Below are 17,434 nucleotides of genomic sequence, written 5' to 3'. Positions count from 1 at the left end.
TCCTAAAAGTCAAAACTAATTTGTTTAAATTGCTGAAAGCTTAGGAGTTAACTATACAAATTTAAATCTAACAAACATTAAATAATAATTTGATTAAAGCTTTTACATGGTTGCTCATAAGATGTTGTTTGGCCTAAGAATGGTTCTCTTATTGAACATTTCCTCTTTTTTAAATGAAATACTAAAAAGTAAAAGAAGCTATTAAAGAATCACTCAAGAAATTGAGGGAAAAGCAGGAATCCAAGAAGGAGGAAAATGAAGAAGAAAAAAAGAAAACCAGGAAAGGAAAAGATGCTACTGATCGAAAGGACAAGAAAGCTGTTGATATGAATAAATCAAAGAAAGATTCTGACAAGGCTAAAAGAGACAGAGGAAAGGAAAAAGGCCTAGACAAAAATATAAAATCGAAGGACACTACAAAAAAGTCAACCAGTGACAAGGATGGCACAGTTCAGGTGGGAAAAGACAAAGAAACAAAAAGGATAGTTAAAAGCCAATCCAAGGAAGACAAGAAAGAAAAGAAATAAGCAAGAGTTCCTGTTCTGCTAGTGAGGAACAGACCTCCAGAATGTAAAATTCAGCGTATTTATATGAATGTGGTAAATATGGCAATAAGAAAATAATGTTTTCTGGAAATAAGTGTGAACAAAGGCTATATATACTATTTTTTTAAAACTGTTCAGTGTGTATACTGGTATTGTAAACATAAAGCAGAAACATCTGCTGTGAAACTCAAGTATGTACATATATTAATGTGCCTGGCTACCAATGTGTATTGAAAACATTCAAATGTCAAATTTCTGCCAGTTACTTCAAGTCTACTCTAAATATGGGTTTGGGTTTTTGTGATTTTTTTTTTTTCCTTTCTTGTTTGCTTGTATTTGCTTGATGTGGAGATGAAATTCTAATGTTATATATGAAATGCAAGTTTAAAGACAACATTAACAGGCTTATGTGGAAACCCGAAATTTTTCTATCTCACAGAAACAACCAAGTTGAACGTTAATGGACTGTAGTGTCATAGGAACTAAACAAATAAATGCAACTTATTCTCTCTCAAACTTTTTCCCTAAGGAAACTGTCCTGAGAAAACTATTTTGTACATAAATAGTCGAACCAACTTGAGTGTTGCACTTTAGCATGAGACCCCAGGGTATACTAAATCAAAATGTTCCTACATTTTTGATCCCATGACAATGTGTTTCTGCTTTTCTTCCATTCTTTATTTATTTAATAATTTTATTTCTGTATATTTAAATATAGTGTTGGAAAGCCTGATTCATTATCACTTTTTATTTAACTGTGCCCTAATTTTTTTCCAACTTTGCCAACCTTTTGATAATGAATACTGTCAAAAATTAGGCCATCTATTTCATAATTGATGAGTATTGTTGTATTCCAGTTACATTTAAGATGTGATATGCTAGTATTACTCTATTCTTGTTGAACTTGTGTAGAGAAATCTTATGTATTTTTGCAGCTATTATCTTCTTCAACACTTTCAAATGCATGATGCTTCTATAAGTAAAATCTTGTGTTAGTTTGTTCTTACAGATTCTGTATTTTTAGCATAAAGGAAGGATTTATCCAGAAGTCTCTTTAGAATAAAACTCCAAAACATTTCTGCAGAAATAATAGAGTGATTTCAGTATTATTAGGTCTACAGTTGCTTTCAAGTTTATTTAGAAATGAATATTTTCCAAATAAATTTGAAAGCAAGTATATTGCACAAATTGCACAATATAAATACACAGGATTCAGTTTAAGAATGTTAGTTTAAGAATGATTCTTGATATACTGCAGCATTAGTTTCAAGAAAACAAAATTAAGGAGTTGAATTGAGAATGAGTATATATATGCATGTGAATGGTAATTTAAGATTGAAATCCTGAAGGTTGATTCTGTTTGTGGTTTTGCTAAAATTTTGTTTATAACAGTTGGCAATACACTTGCCTCAGCCATTCTATGCAGATGTCTGCATCATGCTTTGATTCCTAGAATTATAAGATGTGATAATAAGTTTAAAGTTGATTTGATAATTTTCTTTTTTTTAGAGAAAGTGAAATATTCAAGTAGTTATGAAAAATAGTTCAAATGAAAGCTGTAGAAGACAAGACAGTATCTTAAGATTCTGGCTGTGATAATTCACAGAGATTATCTACTCTGAAGTATTTTCTAAATATTTATAAATTCATGAAGAGTGAGGGAAGAAATGTGCGTTGTGAACTTTACAGTGCCTAACAAAAAATATGAGAGAATGAAGATCTAATAAAAGCACTTCCTTAATAAACATTCTCTGTTAGATTTTGGTGATGATAGATATATTTATTCAGTTTTGCTCTGGTAAGTGTTAAAATGCAAATTTGACCAGAGGAGCATTCAAATCACACTTCTCAAGGATAGTGGCACAATGATGTAGTGCACATTTCTCCCGTAGTGTGACAGAACTTTTAAGTATGTGGGAGTGAAATTTGAAATGAATTGGTGTTCTGATTAATATATTGTATCTATGACCCAAAGTTTATGGGGTTCTGGAAAGGTTGGGTTGTTGTTTTTTTTTCCTTTCCAAATTTTATATAGCACTCCAGGTTATACAGACAGCCATGAAATAAAGTATTTTCCCCCCAGAGATCTGTTGTGTTGTTGTATATCTCTATGAAATATTATTGTCATTAAACTTAATGCAACAAGTTACCACATAGGCTCAAAAAATGCACCAGACAAATAAAAGCTAAATGCAATTTAGTAAACAGAAGAAAAAAAATAGTATCTTACAAAAAGTAAATGATTTACTATATTACATACTGGACAAGATTGAATAGAAATCAGTGTTAAGCAGGATAGATGTGTATAAAAAGCTTGAAGGTCAAGTTAAGAAATGTGCAAGGGAAACAAAGAGACTTGTTGGTTCCTTCTTTCCTGTTAAGTACCCATAGTGCCTGTTGGGTGTGGAATATTGGCTGTCTGTTGAAATGCTTTGAATTTATTTATTGTTCATGAAGCAGAGCGTGTGGCTGTCTGGAACTGAACATGTGGGTAATTGAAGATACAAAGACTTATTTAAAGCAGTATATGTGTAAAGTATCTGAACTGTGGTTGTAGAAAGCAAGGTGGCTGTTTCCACACTCTTGGATTCTGAAGTGTGAGAGAGTGGTTAATATGACTTACTGGTTTTGTCTCCATCCTAAGATGATTGCAGAAGGAAGTAACTTCTTACTCTTGTAGCCATTAATATTACTGCAGGAAAAGATGAATATCTTAATGGTATTTTCTAAAATTCTAGGTGGGTGTTTTTTTAATGACTTGAGAAAACTGGCCAAAAACTAAGTGTAGATTTGGGATTTTTCTTCTAGCTTATTTTGGCTTCAAAATCAAAATAAGATACAGCCTACCTACCTATCTTCGAATTATTTTAATTTTAATTATATAAAAAGATAGACTTAATTCTATTGTCCAGTAACCATTACTTGAAATAAATACATGTTTTTCTCACATTGCATAAAATAATATCTCTCTAGTCTAGACAAATTTGGTTTGAGACATAGTAGTCCAATTTGCATTGAGATATGTTTGACTCCAATAGAAATGTGGTAATTATTATTTTTAAAATTGTACTTATTTGAAATATAATATTTATCAACTTGAGTCACTTTTACAATATTGCTAGTACTATAGGAGTATTCATTACAGTTTAGCCTCTGCTTTCTTATATGCTGTATTTTCAATTGATTTCCATATATACTGCTGTTGAAAAACTAGTTTACCTTGGGCAGCGGTGTGTGTTGAGAAGGAAGTCTTATCTTAATTGACTTGGATGTGGGATTATAGGCAAATGCCATTTGGAAGGGACTTTGGGATATCCTTATTCCAGCATCCTGCTCGGAACAGGGTCATTTCAGAGGAATGACCAGGTTGCTGTGGCCGTTTGCCAGTGTGATCTTTCAAACCTCCAGGGATGGGAATGCACAGCCTCTCTGTGCAGTCTTTTCCACCAATTTCACTGCCATCATAGTGGTGAGGGAGTTGTGGGTGTGTACATTTTTTTATTATAGCCAATCTGAACCTCTTGTGCAAGTCTTGCTTGAACCCTCCTAAAGGAGAGTTGAGAGGAGAATTAGTCACATTCTTGAGCATATGGTGTCTTAAGATGTGAAATAATCCATCACAGCTACATCTTTGTCTCCTGCCATGATGATGGTGTTGATCATTATATTTATTGATTGCTTTCTTTTCATTGTGTTTTGATCTAGAAAGAGACTGTGGTATAGATAGTCGGGATCTTAGTGGTAAAGTTCCATCAGTCATACTTTTTCTATAGTCATTTAGTTGTCAAAACAAACTAATCTTAATCAGGTCTTCTAAGATGTAACATGTGAATTTAAAGTAATTCTTCTCATTCTGTGCAGCTTTTCATAAAGTTCGTATTAGTTTTTCATAGAACCTATAAAATTGATCATATGAAGCACTTTTTGCCCAAATTGAAAAAAACAAAAAACAAAAAAATTGCTGCCTGTTTTTTTACTGGATACTGAATAGATGTTGAGAATGTCATAGTCATTTCTTCAGTTACTTTGAAATAAAGGCAAGTGCTTAAATTTCTGTCCCTTTTTACCTTCTCATTGTATGTTTGTCTTCCAAACATCTTTGTTTACTATCTGAATGCACTTTAGTCTTTATATATATATATCACTGTATATTATGCCAGCCCTGTAATTGTGATTGTTTGAATGCATATTTGGAGAGTGTAACATCAGTTAATTTAATTGAAAGAACTTTTTTATTTTTAACTGAATCAGTTCAAAAAGGGCATAAAGTTAACTTTATAACTGAAAAATGCAGGCCTTAAAGAAAGATCTGTCCCAGCACAGCCAACATCACCAGAATCTGAGGAGACTGTCCAGCCTGCTGAAAAGTCATATGTTGAATCAGGTAAGACCTTCTGTGAATCTCAAGTGAAAGAAAAGACAAGATACTTCATTTGAATTTTAATTCTGTATCATTAACATGCAAACTCTTTTATAGATTTTGTATTGCTTATCTACTGAAATTTATTTAATGGGAATCACTGCTTATAACTTCATATAAATCACTAACCATGAAAAATGTAAAATTCATGGTTGCCATTGTAGCTGTATCACATCAGAATAACTTTCTGATGATGTATGGTAGTGGTTTGGATTGATTTGCAGCTGTATATCCAACTAGAATAACAGCAGATACTTCACCTTAAAAAACAAATTAAACTCTCTCAACAACCAACTTAATGATATAATAAAGTACTCACTTTTCCACTAAAACTGCTAGTATATAAGAAATACAATAAATGGAGCTCCTAGTGTTAAAATAAAAATTTACACATTTTTAAAGCCCGATACTGTTAGTAGAATGTGTTAGAATTAAGAGGGATTCAAGAAAAAATGTTTTGCATATCACATTTCACATATGTGATTTGCATGAGTGTTATTCAGGGAGTACATTTTTTTCCTATTTATTGAAGAGTTGTGATATTTTTGTGAACCTAATACATAAACATACAAATATAGAGCATATGGCTAGTGGAGGATATGGAATATAGATTTTGTTTTAAAAGACTTTTCTTTGGATACCATTTATAAAATATATCATGATATGATTTCCTGGTTGGGTGGGGTTTTTTGTGTGTGTGTGGTTTTTGTTTTTCATAACTGGTAGCATTTTGGATCCATATTTGAAAATGCAGCTGTTATCTGGTTTAGAGCTTTTTTTATCAGATATGTCATTGTAGGGTTTCTCGATGTTAATTTCAGGACATTTATATGAAGACAACACTTCATACAAATTCCTGTTCTGTCCTGGGGTGGTGTGTTAGATGGCAGTCACTTACCCATGAAACCAGTTTGTGATTTCTTCTGGCATTTCATAGCAGAACAAGACCTTGATATTGTAATGTTAGTTTCTATTTTCCCAGTTTATGAAGCTGGCAGAATCCTACTGCTGCAACTTACATTTTGTTGTCAAATATGACTTGCTAGTGCTGCTGCCTAACTTGTAGGAAGATAATGGATTAAAGTGTTAGTAAATTGATTCCTTAGAAGAAAGTTCTTGGTTTGAATAGTAGCTGAAGTTGTTACTACCCCTGGAAAAAATATATGTGCAAAAAATGCAGTGTAGATGAATTCTTGCAATTCATTTTCAGATGGACGAATCTGATGTGATTGTGGCAATACTTTCTGTATTGGAGAGTAAGCAAGACAAAATTGTTTTTCTAATTGCATGAGTTGCAGAGGTTCACCAGGTCAGTCTCTAGGGAACTTTGTGAAAAAGATTAAGAACATTATGGAACCTACTATAAGCTGCAAGCCTTGAGTTAATATTTAGATTTTGCCTTTTGCATTTATCTTCACTGAAATTTATAATCTTTTTAGAGCACAAGACTGCCAACGTAGAATTGGAAGAGGAAATTAAATCTGTTCTTCATGAAGCTCTCCATTCCCAGCCTGGTAATGCATTAACACTTAGAAATCACTGAAGAGTTTATAAATACTGCCATAGGCTAGATGAATCTCAGAGTCTGGTTTTGGTATGCACTGAAAGTACTTTTGCCTGCACAGAACATTCAAATGAAATAATTTGTCATTTTCAAGAAAGTTTAAGTCACCAAATCCTAAAACTGTGTCTTCTTGGCAGTAATTTGTTTGGCAGTAATAGCTGAAATCAGTCATTTAACAAAAGCTTCCTCAAAACACTGTGTAGAGGGCAAGAGTGGACAGAGCAGAGTTGGCCTTTACTGTGAGCAAAGAAGGTCCTGGCGAGTTGGGTTTATAATGGTGGATAAAAAATCCTGTGCATATAAGTTTTCTGTCACTTCCCATTCCCTTTGGAGACTAGCTGGGTAACACAAAGGATGTACTGAAGACTGAATATTTGCTGGTAATAGAATATACCAGAGAAAATTCATTCACTAACAATCTGCATTATTGATTAGGGGAGAGACATGGAGATGTAGCTGAAAGTGTAAGTGACCAGTGGCAAGTAAAGGAAGAAATACATGGAGAAACTTTTGAAGCTCCTGCAACAGATGACATCCTCAGAGAATTTGAGAATGAAATTCCAGAAGCATATGAGACACCAGACTCAGTTCAGAAAGGTATCTGAATGACTAAATATATTTTAAACCCAATCCATACAAATGAAAATATGTCTCATTAAAACCTAGACTTGTAATTTCTACTTAAAATAGAGCCTTAGCAAGGGTCAACCACAGCATTATTTAGCAAATAAATATATTTTAAGTCAAAACAGGATATTTAAATGCTATGTGTTTTAGAATTTTTTTTTTTTAGAATTTAATGACTACTCTATGTACTTTCAACAAAATTAATCTGTTCTCCAGATATGCATATCTGTCCTGAACAGAGATATGAATATAATCATATATAATGGCTTGAAAGGGTCTTTAAAGATCAGTCTGTATATACATATCCTGCTGCCATTAGGAGAAATTTGCTTAGAATTTCAGCTTAGAAATATTACTGTTCTTACATAATATCTGTTAGAGGGTTTGTGGTATTGTTTGTTGATTTAAAATGTGAAAATTTGTGCAAATGTATTTGTTTCTCAGATGCTGATCCTGTGGTGGATGATGTTGGAGCAGTGGAGTCTGAATCATATGAAATTCCAGGTATCTTTGTTTTTCCATACTCAGTAATAATGGTTTTCTGCCTAAATGTAACATATTATGTGAGAAAGAAAAACAGAAAAAATCAGACTGGTTTAGAAATATATTTAGAAATACTTAGAAACTTTTTGAATTTTTTTTTTCTCTCAATAACTAGTTGTTATTGTCTTGGAGAGTTTTTCTTAAGGGATGACTGTGTCATACTTGCTATTGAAAATCTTTATTACAAATAACAGGTGACAGGTATGGAAACTTTGCTTTCATTGATGCAAAATCTTTTTATTTACTGTGTGTTTCTGACTGTAGTGTATGATTGGGTACTGCACAGGCAAGTGGTCTGTGGCTATACAGTCTAAAAAAGGGAGAATGAGATGTAGTGCTTATATTGTCTTCTTACAGTCTGTAATACTAAGGTTCTTCTAGATTTTTTTCTTGGCATAAGGATTATTCAGTTCTTTGTGCCTTTCCTTCAGGGCTGTTTGTTTTTTGTGTCTGACTCTGCTAACAGAGAGTGAGTCAACACCAAGGTCATAATTCTGAACTATCCTTGTTCTGCCTTTCTGCACATCTTAATTCATCTTGAAAGCTTTTTGAAATTTGGCTTGGACTGATCTGATTACCTTGTAGTCATCTTCAAGTTGTACTTGATGTCATGTACAATGGTATTAGCTCATCTTTCCAATTAAGAAGAACCATTAAGTGGATATTGCAGTTTCCCTACTGTCATAAGTATTTTCTTCAGGTTTCTAACAATGTCTCTTTAGAGTATGGACAGTCTCTTGCATTTACATTAGGCATTGATTTCTGTTTGTACTAAGTGTTAGCTCTAGACTTTGCAGTTGTGTTTAGTGTCACAGATGTGACAGAAAAATAGTTTTATTTATTTGATACAGCTAAAACTGTTTATTCCAAACTGTGTGGGGGATTACTGGTTTAGAATCCAAGCTATAGTACTTTCAAAGTAAAAGGATAATACTTTACCTTCAGTACTGTGTTTTCTCATGTGTGTCATAGTAAGTATATTAACAACTTTGAAAAGAATTGTAGTTCTAGAGGAAAATAATCCTCAAATTTAGCTAGGTCATGAGGGGAAGTAAATTGCTCTAAATCAGTGATGCCAGAAGTGAAGTACATGTTTTGCAAGGTCAGTTTCTGGTTCATGTCTTGTCTTCTATAGATCCATCACTAAGTGAGTCTCTTGCAGTAAAGAAGATATCTTGCTATTTTGAAGATAGAGAATGCTTGCATTTTTTTATTCATATTAGAAAAAGTATTTTAAAATACTGATGGATGCTAATGGCTTTTGTTGCTCTAGTTTTCCTACAGAGAGTACAGCAGAAGGCTGGAAGAGAGAGTAGCCCAACACCTTCCATCAGATTGCCATGTGTCAAGTTGCAAATGTCAGTTAGTTTTTCAGTTTTCAGCTAAGGAGCTACATTTAGCCATTGACAGAATCATTATGTATGCAAGTTAAAAACATGAAATATTAAACATATTTCATATTTTTAATTTCAAGATATTTATTTTCTCATATTTAATTTACAGCCTTAAATGATTATGTTGCAGATTTGGAAGAGAGAGTAAGTGATCCAGACACTCCAGGTTTGTAGATTTCTATTACTTCAGATGATAATATAATCACACTTTTAAAAATGTGCTACAAAGTGATGTGTCATATTGACTGTTTGACTGTTTCTTCACAGTTTTATTTTCAAATAGTTTTTAGATAGCTTCAAGTAGGCCTGATTTTTATGCTGCTGTGTTACCATTACATTTGTGAGCATAACACTCCTAACTTTAAGCCTAAATACAAATATGCATAAACTTACTGTACTCTATGTTTAATGGATAGTTCCTGGATGTGTTTTATAATTCACCAGTCACTCCCAAATAAAATATTGTAGTATTAAGTCAATATGATTATTTCTTTCGTTTTTGAGCTAAATGTGTGACCTTTTTAAGCTGTCTTGTGTTCTTTAGCTGTAGCATGAAAATTCAGTTGGAATATAAAATATGAAATATTTCTATTTAAGGTGACTCTGAGGTAATGCCAGAAGAAGCTGTGGAAGATTATGCAGGTACAATCCAAAGTTGCCTTTATTCTTATTGGAGATTCATTTAATTTTGACTCCCAAACCAAGGCAATCTTAAACACAAAAAAAAGCCCAAACAAACAAATAAAACAAACCACGACAACACACAACAACCAAGACTTTAGAGTTCCTAGGTGGTATTTTTACAGAATGTAGATTGCAAATGTAGGCATCATAACTTCCTAAGGAAATTACTCTAAAACCTACATGAGTACTACTTCTCTATATTGTCAGCCAAATGGGCAGAATAATATTTTGAGGATTGAATTTCCAAGAGAATGGATATTGGTATTTTAAATAGTATAGAAGTGCTTCTGTGGATAAAAAAGAATTTAAATATGCCAGAGATGTTGCAGTTAGTGTGATGTCAAGAAGAAAGTAGTATCTCTAAGTTTTTTTAAAAACACTTAAGCCATAACAAGTAGTTTCCAAAATTGCTCTGTAGAAGTTAGTTGTATTTGAAAATTATGTATAAATAATTCAGATTCAAAATACTTATGAATATTTATGAACTGTGTAAGAAAGCCTGCTGTTACTGTTTTCTTTTTAAAGTCTATCTTTTGAAGCCAGAAAAATCAATCAGCTCTTCTCATAGGACCTTTTGGAAATCTTCACCTTTGTACTCTTATTAACTTTATTACAGTATGAACTACTGTAGTTTCAAATATTTTTTGATCTGAATAAAATTGACACTGTATTTTATTATTTGTGTGTCTTTATTGTCTTAAAATTCCATTAATTTTCCTGCTTATTTTCTTTTTCTTTAAACAGAGGATAGAGTGCATGAAGATTATAGTGATGACCAAGGTATGGCAACTGCTTTATTCAGTGAAATTATGGTATCAACATCTTTTTTTTTATGTTTATGTAACCTAAGCAAACGGCAGATTTTCTTAACTTCAAAATATTTGCAACGAAAACTTTGAGGTTCATTCTTTGTTATCAGGAGGTAAATTCCAACACCCTTCTTTGGGATAGAAGTCAAAATTGCATTGAAAGACTTTCAGTGGTCCAAAAGTGTGTTTAGCCCTTAGCCTGTTTCTTTCTTAGTCTGCAGAAAATAATTACTTGCCTCAGTTATGGTGCCCTCAACAAATTATCCCAGGAGTAATAAGACAGAAAAGTAGGAGACTCTAGGTTTTTCTCAGGGTTTATTTTTTGCTTGCCTTTCCAGGAGATAGTTATTTTATGATCAATTACTGATCAAGAGTCACTTTTCTTGCTTCTCACACCTAGATATGAAGAAGTGTAACTTCTAATATTTACTTTTCATGCTCTTTCATATGTAGTGGTAATACAAACAGAAAATGCTTCCATGCTGTTGTGAAGAGACATCTATATCTGCTTTTTGACTAAGTTGACCAGAGAGGTTACAAAGTAAATTGCATTACCTTTTTTAAAAATCAGTTCCAAAAGCATTTCATATTCTGCAGTCTCTTCTGGCACCCCAGCACAATAACAATGAATCACTCTATTTTGTGAGTCATTCATTTACTTCAGGAAGCAGCAGTTTCATGTGCAGTTGCCTCTCTGTACTACAATGAGAGTTTTAGATAGTATCAGATAAATCCCCCTACTCTTTCTTTATTCTTGTCAGTCCTCTGATTAGGATGATAAGGAGAATAGGAACTTCCATTCTTTTTCTCAGAAGTAAATTCTAAGGTATCATGTGACTGTCAAAAATTATTGTTCTTTGGTATTAAATTTCCAAGCTTCTTTATGTAGTAAATTATTCCCACAGTTCAGCATACTCCATGCAATACTGATTTCCTCTTGATAAAATTTGCCTTTTCACAACATAATTTTGCCTTGTTTTCAAGTTCCACCTTGAAGGCATTCTGGTTGTGAGAGAAAGAATGTGTCCTTTGTACTTTTTAGAGGAATTTAATTTCAGAGCTCCAACCTGGAGAGCAGTGTAGATGAAAAAGACCAGTGGGATGAGACTGCCTTTCTGTCACTCACCATTATTTCCTTCTCCCTTCAGTATGAGTTCAGTTCATGTTCATGTGCTAGACACCATTTTAGCAGTTGTGCCTGTTTTTCACCCCTTTTGTCTCTAGGCCCATCTTTCTTGTACATTTTGACATGGTTTTGGTTGGGTTGAAAGTGAAACAGATTCACTTTGTTTTTGGAGAAGAGCAATTTTTGCTTTGTTTTTCTGAAGTTAAAGAATGGCTGGAGGCCATTGTGGAGATCTGAAATCCTTTCTTTCAAATTTAAAGCTTATGGTTTTGGCATGGGCTCCAAAGCTACAGTTGAACCCCACAAAAAGATTCACATTAAAGCCTTCATAGGCAATTGTCTATGAAATCAACAGAAGTATAGACTTTGAATCAATTTATCTTCCCCATTTCTATCGCGTGTTTCCACTCTTCTGGCAAGACCTTCTGGTGAAATATTTTCTCCATTCCTGGTGCTTTGTAGAGTTCTCAAAGCTGAAGACAGTGCAAGGTGATTGCTGGTCAGAGCAGTGCAATGCCTTTTGTGACTCTTGCTTTGTGAGGGCTTGGTTCTTAATTCAGATCAGGAACTGCTCTAATAGGATTGCTGTAATCACATCACATCATGAGGTTATTGCTAATGCTAAACATTCTTTAGGGGAAATAAGTTCCCACAGTGGAGTGTGTAAATGATTGATTATAGAACAAGAATACAAGAGCTCAGTTATTAAACTTCCAGTTTTATAAAGAGTTTCCTACAGTTTGTTGCCATTAAACCAGAGAAAGAAAGAAAGTTTGAGATTAGAAAGGAGTTCTGGATGTATTTTCAAGGATATTCTATAAGAACTCTTTTGAAGGAGTAGAGGGAGATTAGTACATAAGATTCAACAATGGCTTAAACATACATCATTAATATAAAGGTGGTTGTTTTTTGGTTTTGTTTTTTTTAAATGTTATGTAAATAACCTTTTTCAGATGAGGATTAGTACATGTTAGATTATGAAATTATCCAAAGCACTGAGTGAACTTTGAACGCTTTTAGTCTAAAATTCACAGAAAGTGCATATTGAAAATTCAGACAATGATAGCATTATGTCTATTTTCAGACATTATTTAAAATTAAATAATGATTATTCTTGACCTATTTCTTCTTCAGAATTGCAAAAATTAGACTATGCAAAGAGTAAGAATGTAGAATTATAATTACTGTACAGAATGGTAGATTTGTTGTAATTGTTTTCAACATTTCATCTGTGTGATAGAAAATCTTGAAGTTTCAGCAATATGTACACATATGGTTTCTTTTTTATTTTAATGTAGAATTTCTACTGCAAGTTCCAGTAAGGTCCATATATCTATTCAGGCCTCCACACTAGAGGAAGTATTTTTTAAGGCCTTTGCTTTTGCCACTAAAGAAATGAACTATATGCTTAACCAAACTTTTAGAATACTTTGTGCATATCAACCACCCAGGAATTTAATTTTTCTTTCCTTTCAGAACCAAAACATGAAAAGCAGACTGAAACTCAAGATACAGGTATTTACCTCTCTCTTTCTCTCTCTAGCATAATACATACATTATGATATATATATATATATATATATATATATATATATATATATATATAAGCATATAGCTAATATAGCTATGTATATTAGCATAAAGATAATATACTTAATCTTGACTATGAACTTACAAAATTTCTTTTGATGTGACACTCTTGAGGATTCATCTTTAAGGTCTCAGGTGACCCAGAGTGGAGTGTCTGAGGCTTTTAATGGACAGCTGGACCACAGCAGCTCATCACAGACAATGCCACTTGTAATGAGCCCTGCTTATAACCTTGCAACCAGTGTGTAAGATCACTCAACATGTAGGCTGTCAGTACTAGCTCTGCTTTGATGCAGATTTCTTGCTGGTGCATTTGTCTAATTAGTAGAAGCAATTGCAAATTATTTGTCTGCAATATTCTCTCTGGGTTCTGTATACTTTGTTGTCTTGAAATGCTAGCTCTTTTGAGAGTAATCTCAGGCAGGTGACTGAATAAAATCCACAATCATTTAGTTTAGAAGGAAGTCGAAGTTCTCTAGTGTAAATAAATTCTAAGCATCTGATTTGTCACCTTTGTTATCATAATCATAAGAGTACAGTCAAAGGAATTTTAAAAGTGCCATATGAAGAGAAAAATAATAAATAAGTTTTTCTTTAGAATCCATAATTTAAGTTGTAGAATTTCTTTGTTGTGCTTCAAGAAGGAAATTAGGACTCACAAATGAATTGCATGTTTATCCAAATAAAAAGACTTCTAGAGTTTATAGGTATGCAGGTTTTTTGATTGGTTTTCACTGTGTCAAGGAGATGGGAGTTGTTGCTGCAAAAAATGAATATGAGAATACTTGAATGTGTTTTGAAATATTAAGAAATAGCTTTAAAATTTCAGTTATTGTTGAAAAGGTACAGTTTTGAAAGAACTAGCTGATGAATAGAACTGTTAAGTGAAACAGGAAATAATATTTAAGATGTGTTCATTAAACTGAAATTCTTTAAAGTGTCTGTTTGTTAATAGCAGGTAAACGTGTCTATGTGCTGGTTGTGTTCTTTTGTGCAGTGTGTAAGTTCTATCATTTGAGGGCTTGACTTCATTATTGCTCTGAATTGAATGTTTTCTTAGCTGTTGAGACTCTTCCAAAGGGAGTCAATGAAGCCACAGGGCCAGGTGTATATTTTGTAATTGTGATCTTAGTGTTTTGATGAAATATGTAAGTTTGCAAATCAGATGTTAAAAAAAAGCAAGGTGATTATACACTTTTTCTTTTTATACTTATAGAAGAAATTCATGAAGATTTTGATACTCCTAAAGACCTCTCAGGTATGAAATTTTATAGTTTGTGAAAGCTTTTTTTTCTTCCATTTATGTTTGTTAAAATAATTTAAAAGAAAGAAATTAAAAACACAGCAGATAACCCAATCATGGGAGGGATATTTGAAGATCATCTGGTTCAATCCCCTTGTCATGTCTAGGGACATCTTATTCTTAGTCAGCTTGCTCAAAGCTCTGTCCAGCCTCACTTTAAACACTTCCAGGCTTGAAGCATCCACTACTGCTCTAGGCAACCTGTTCCAGTGCTTCACCACACTCATCATAAAAAGTCTCCTTATATCCAATCTCTATCTCCTCTTTTTCACTTTAAAATCCATTGTCCTATTCTTCAGTTAACTGAACTTGTTAGATTATAATTTAAGTCTTCCTCTTTGTTTGTTAGTAATTCAGTTGTTTGGCTGCTGGGAAATAAAAGCAAAATTATGAATGTAATGTGAATAACTTTCAACATTTCTTTTTTATCTAGGAGTAGAAAGTAAGCAAACAGAAGATGATGTGGCCATTGAACCAGAGGAATCAGGTTTGTATATTGTGTTTTCCATGCGTTTGCTACTTTAAAAAGTTAATAATTTGGAATGATAACTATTATGGAATATAATTCTATGCTGCAATAAGAATGCATTCATAACTTAACATAACTGCAGCTGTTTTCTTTCAAACATACCTGTGTTTTTGGAATCTAGCTTGGACTTTTTAATGACAGATATAATGGTTTAGAAAGCACTCTTTGGTTTTAGAAGTTGAGAGTTCCAGCTGAGCTCCCAGTTCAGAAAACTTTGTATTGATAAAAATGACTGAGTTTGGTTATTTGATGGAACTGAAAATTTCTTTTCCATGCTCTGTTTTCCACCAGCCAGTCAGGAGTGCATACTCAGGAAATAGGCTATGTGTAAGGAGTAAAGTGGAATGCCCCCTAAGCTCTGAGCTCTTTATTTATGAACTTCCCAAATCAGAGAATGTATTTCCCCTCTTCAGTTCTTCCTATTTTCTACAGACAGCATCCTGGCTATTGTGAAGTTCTTTCTGGTGAGCCTGATTCTTTCCAGGCATGAGTGCAAACTTCAGTCTATTAGCAGTAGTAGGACTAGGTGATGTGTGGCATGTCTAATTTAAATATACTTATGGAAATAAAAGTAATTGAATTTTGAAGTCAAGGATTTAATATATAAACTATGAACATAATAGGTATATATGGATGTTTTCTCAGCCCATACTGTAGTACCCTGTGAAACTGGGATATGTGTGCTTTCGATAGTATAGTTTCAGAAGTTTGAAGTATCATTTTTGAAACTGTGCAATCCTGCAATATACTCACTGGCCTACTTAAGTATGAATCTTTCTCTTGGAAAAATTCAGCTGAGGAATAAGTTTGCATCCCACTTCTGCACAAGTAGTATTACAGAGCAGTCTTAATAGGTCACTGCTTGGAATGCAAGTGGAAAAAAAAAGGGAGGCCTTTTGTAAATATTTGGGAAGTATTCCAGTTTTAATTATATTCACTTTATTTTTACAGAAAAACCTGTTAAAACTGAAGATTACGCAGATGATGTTCAAGTGGGTAAGTCAATCTTGGGTTCTTGTTGTTTTTTTTTTTTTCCTAGAAAATGAATCTGTAGCTACATGGAAATTGGTAATCAAATTACTTTGTGAAGGGAGGATATCATTGTCAAGGCTGTTTCTTCATTTAGAAGCAATAATTTTTCATTTGTACTTGATAAATGCCAATGGTAGTTACTGGGTTATATGGAAGCATTCCAAATAAACTGCGTAGTTTTAATTTAAAACTTATTTTTTAATCATTTCAGATAGAGTTGAATACTTTTGAAAGGGAAATAGAACAATTTCAGGTGTTACTTCTGTGTGTGTCAGTCAGAATCTGACTGTGGCACATTCTTTGGGCACTGATCTGGAAATAGGGACTGTTTTTGTCATGCCATCACATTTTTCTTAGCATAGTTGATTTTAAAAACAAGAGCACTTTCAGTTCTTCCATCTGTTGCCTGACAGTAGTAGACATGTATTTTATCAAAACAGGTTTTAGCATAGTTAAGTGGCTTCTAAATTCAAGAACTGCATATTGTTACATTTCTTGGAGCTAGCTATTACAACTTGCTGCTTTGTTCATTGTACCAAACTAGTTATGTTGAGTGAAACAGAGTTGTATCTCGGGGCAGTAAATCAGAGAAGCTGCAATCCAAGACCTCTAACAGCTGTATTTTTGTTTTGTGCTGATTAGCCAGACCCCCTTTCTGGGTTAGTTAATCTTTGTACTATGCAGAGGCTTTTGCAAGATGTGGTGGCCAAAGAGTCCTGGATTGTTGTTTTTTTTTCTTATGGTATGTGTATTTGGTTCTTAGTCATGCCAAAAGTTGCCAGAGAAGTGAAGAAAACACAGGAGACCTTTTGTGATTGTGCAGATCAGAGGCATGGTTTAGTTCATGTTTGAGTTTGTGTGCTGAACCTTAGCAGAGGTGGTTTGAAATACTCACATTGGTGCATAACTCTGTTGTCTGTGAGGTCTTTCCAGCCTGTTTATCACAACAGCCATGTGGCATGTTGAAAAGTTTGAAGCCATAGCTATTAAGAGATGCATTAGCTGAAAGTGTTTGGTTTCATAATGAATATGAAATATTCTTAACCAGTCAATGTAGGAACAAACAGTAGTTATCTCTGACAGCATGGGCAAGAAGTTCAGCTAAGGTTGTCTTCACTCAGTTTGTTGTGCATTGTTGGAACTGGAGAAAAGCAAAAGATGTTTTCCCTCAGAAAAGGTTGCTGTTTAAAGTTAAAATAACAAAAAGGCCCTTACAGTACTATTACAAAATTTCAACGTAGATAATTCCACCACACAATGTCAGTTGA

General features: G+C 33.4%; 1 protein-coding gene across 6 annotated transcripts in view; it reads left to right on the top strand.

The window, feature by feature from the left end:
* Positions 1-17,434, top strand: part of ASPH (aspartate beta-hydroxylase) — a 107,342-nt gene that overhangs the window by 33,742 nt on the left and 56,166 nt on the right. For 5 of the 6 annotated variants that reach the window (XM_079301817.1, XM_079301819.1, XM_079301818.1 and 2 more), the window contains 11 exons: positions 4,840-4,929; positions 6,405-6,479; positions 6,965-7,126; positions 7,601-7,660; positions 9,203-9,259; positions 9,691-9,735; positions 10,522-10,557; positions 13,189-13,227; positions 14,519-14,560; positions 15,039-15,092; positions 16,086-16,130. In XM_079301817.1, the coding sequence (XP_079157943.1) occupies positions 4,840-4,929; positions 6,405-6,479; positions 6,965-7,126; positions 7,601-7,660; positions 9,203-9,259; positions 9,691-9,735; positions 10,522-10,557; positions 13,189-13,227; positions 14,519-14,560; positions 15,039-15,092; positions 16,086-16,130 (705 nt within the window). Of the gene's footprint in view, positions 1-189; positions 1,762-4,839; positions 4,930-6,404; positions 6,480-6,964; positions 7,127-7,600; positions 7,661-9,202; positions 9,260-9,690; positions 9,736-10,521; positions 10,558-13,188; positions 13,228-14,518; positions 14,561-15,038; positions 15,093-16,085; positions 16,131-17,434 lie in introns of those variants that run through there. The other variant, XM_079301822.1, reaches the window with a different exon arrangement.

The sequence above is a fragment of the Erithacus rubecula genome (genome assembly GCF_903797595.1).
Source record: "Erithacus rubecula genome assembly, chromosome: 3".
NCBI classification, from domain to species: Eukaryota; Metazoa; Chordata; class Aves; order Passeriformes; family Muscicapidae; genus Erithacus; species Erithacus rubecula.
Note: the sequence above shows the minus strand (reverse complement) of the source record. Positions and strands in the feature narration are given on the sequence as shown.